The sequence below is a fragment of the Aplysia californica genome, unplaced genomic scaffold (assembly GCF_000002075.1).
Source record: "Aplysia californica isolate F4 #8 unplaced genomic scaffold, AplCal3.0 scaffold00867, whole genome shotgun sequence".
Classification (NCBI taxonomy): Eukaryota; Metazoa; Mollusca; class Gastropoda; order Aplysiida; family Aplysiidae; genus Aplysia; species Aplysia californica.
This window is the reverse complement of record NW_004798137.1, coordinates 202299-203642: the sequence shown is the minus strand read 5'-3', so window position 1 is coordinate 203642 and position 1344 is coordinate 202299. Positions and strand designations below refer to the sequence as shown.

The following is a 1344-nucleotide window of genomic DNA, read 5'->3' as shown; positions in this document are numbered from 1 at the left end:
CCTTTCCTCATCTCCCCCACCTTCCCTGGTCCCCCCCAATCCTTCCCCTGACCCTCCCCCCTCTCCATCCTTCCCATGCCTCCCATCCCCCCATTCCCTCCCCGGCTCACCCCCCCTCCAGCACCCACATAGCATCCCACGCCAGCGGGCTGGAGGGCCAGATAGTGGGCCAGTGTGGGAGATGTGGGCTGGTTTTCTACGAGCAGGAGACCTACGTGGCCCACATGGTGTCTGCTCAGGAGCTCATTGACGCAGAGGTGGGTCAACACACATTACGCACAGACTCACATACACACAGGCGCAGACACACTACGCACAGACGCACATACACAGGCGCAGACACACCACGCACAGACACACATACACAGGCGCAGACACACACAGGCGCACATACACAGGCGCAGACACACTACACACAGACGCACATACACAGGCGCAGACACACTATGCACAGACGCACATACACAGGCGCAGACACACTACGCACAGACACACTACGCACAGACGCAGACACACACAGGCGCAGACACAGACACACTACGCACAGACGCACATACACAGGCGCAGACCCACACAGGCGCAAACACACACACACACACAGACAAACACACACAGAGAAGCACGCACTCAGGCGCACATACTCAGACACATGACACAGACACTCACACTCACACAGACACAGATGCACACACACACTTATACACTGATACACTTACACACACACCACACACACACACACACACACAGATACAGACACACACAAAGACGCACACACTCAGATACAGACACACACAGGCAGACACACACATGCAGAGATACTAATACAAACACATACTCACTTTCATGCACATAGTTGTCTAATAATTCATTTGAAAATATGATGTTTGTCCTATATATATATTTTTTTTAAAGATCTATTTCAATCTGTTGGTGTTAGAGCATACAGTTACCATCAAGCAGCCCTGGAAAAGTAACTGATTAAGCGCTCGCTCAAACACTAACAAGCTGACAAGATCTTTCTACCGTCTAGAGCGGGGTACTTATTTTCAGTGTCACCTGAGTGAAGTGAGGAAAATTTGTGTAAAGTGCCGTTCCTTTCCCGTAGACACAACAGCGGGTCCCTGATGGGTTCTGTAATATATCCCGGTAATGTTGGTTAAATGAGCAATAACTGTGTTTGGTTCACTACGGTTAATTGTCGTAGTTATGTCTCCTTGTTTGAAGGTATTAATTTGGTACTCTTCAGGATGAGCAATTAAAAGTTGTGACTCAGTAGTGTCCTAGTTGTCACTGGTGATAGAGTCAGGGGGAGTCAGGGGTGCCCTGGGCCTCATCCAGTATTCT

General features: G+C 49.9%; 1 protein-coding gene across 1 annotated transcript in view; it reads left to right on the top strand.

Moving 5' to 3' along the window:
• LOC101861620 (protein qua-1) overlaps nucleotides 1-1344 on the top strand; it is a gene marked incomplete at its 5' end in the record, with an annotated part of 7191 nt that overhangs the window by 2328 nt on the left and 3519 nt on the right. The window contains 1 exon segment of the mRNA XM_035972827.1: nucleotides 122-257. Within this exon segment, the coding sequence (XP_035828720.1) occupies nucleotides 122-257 (136 nt within the window).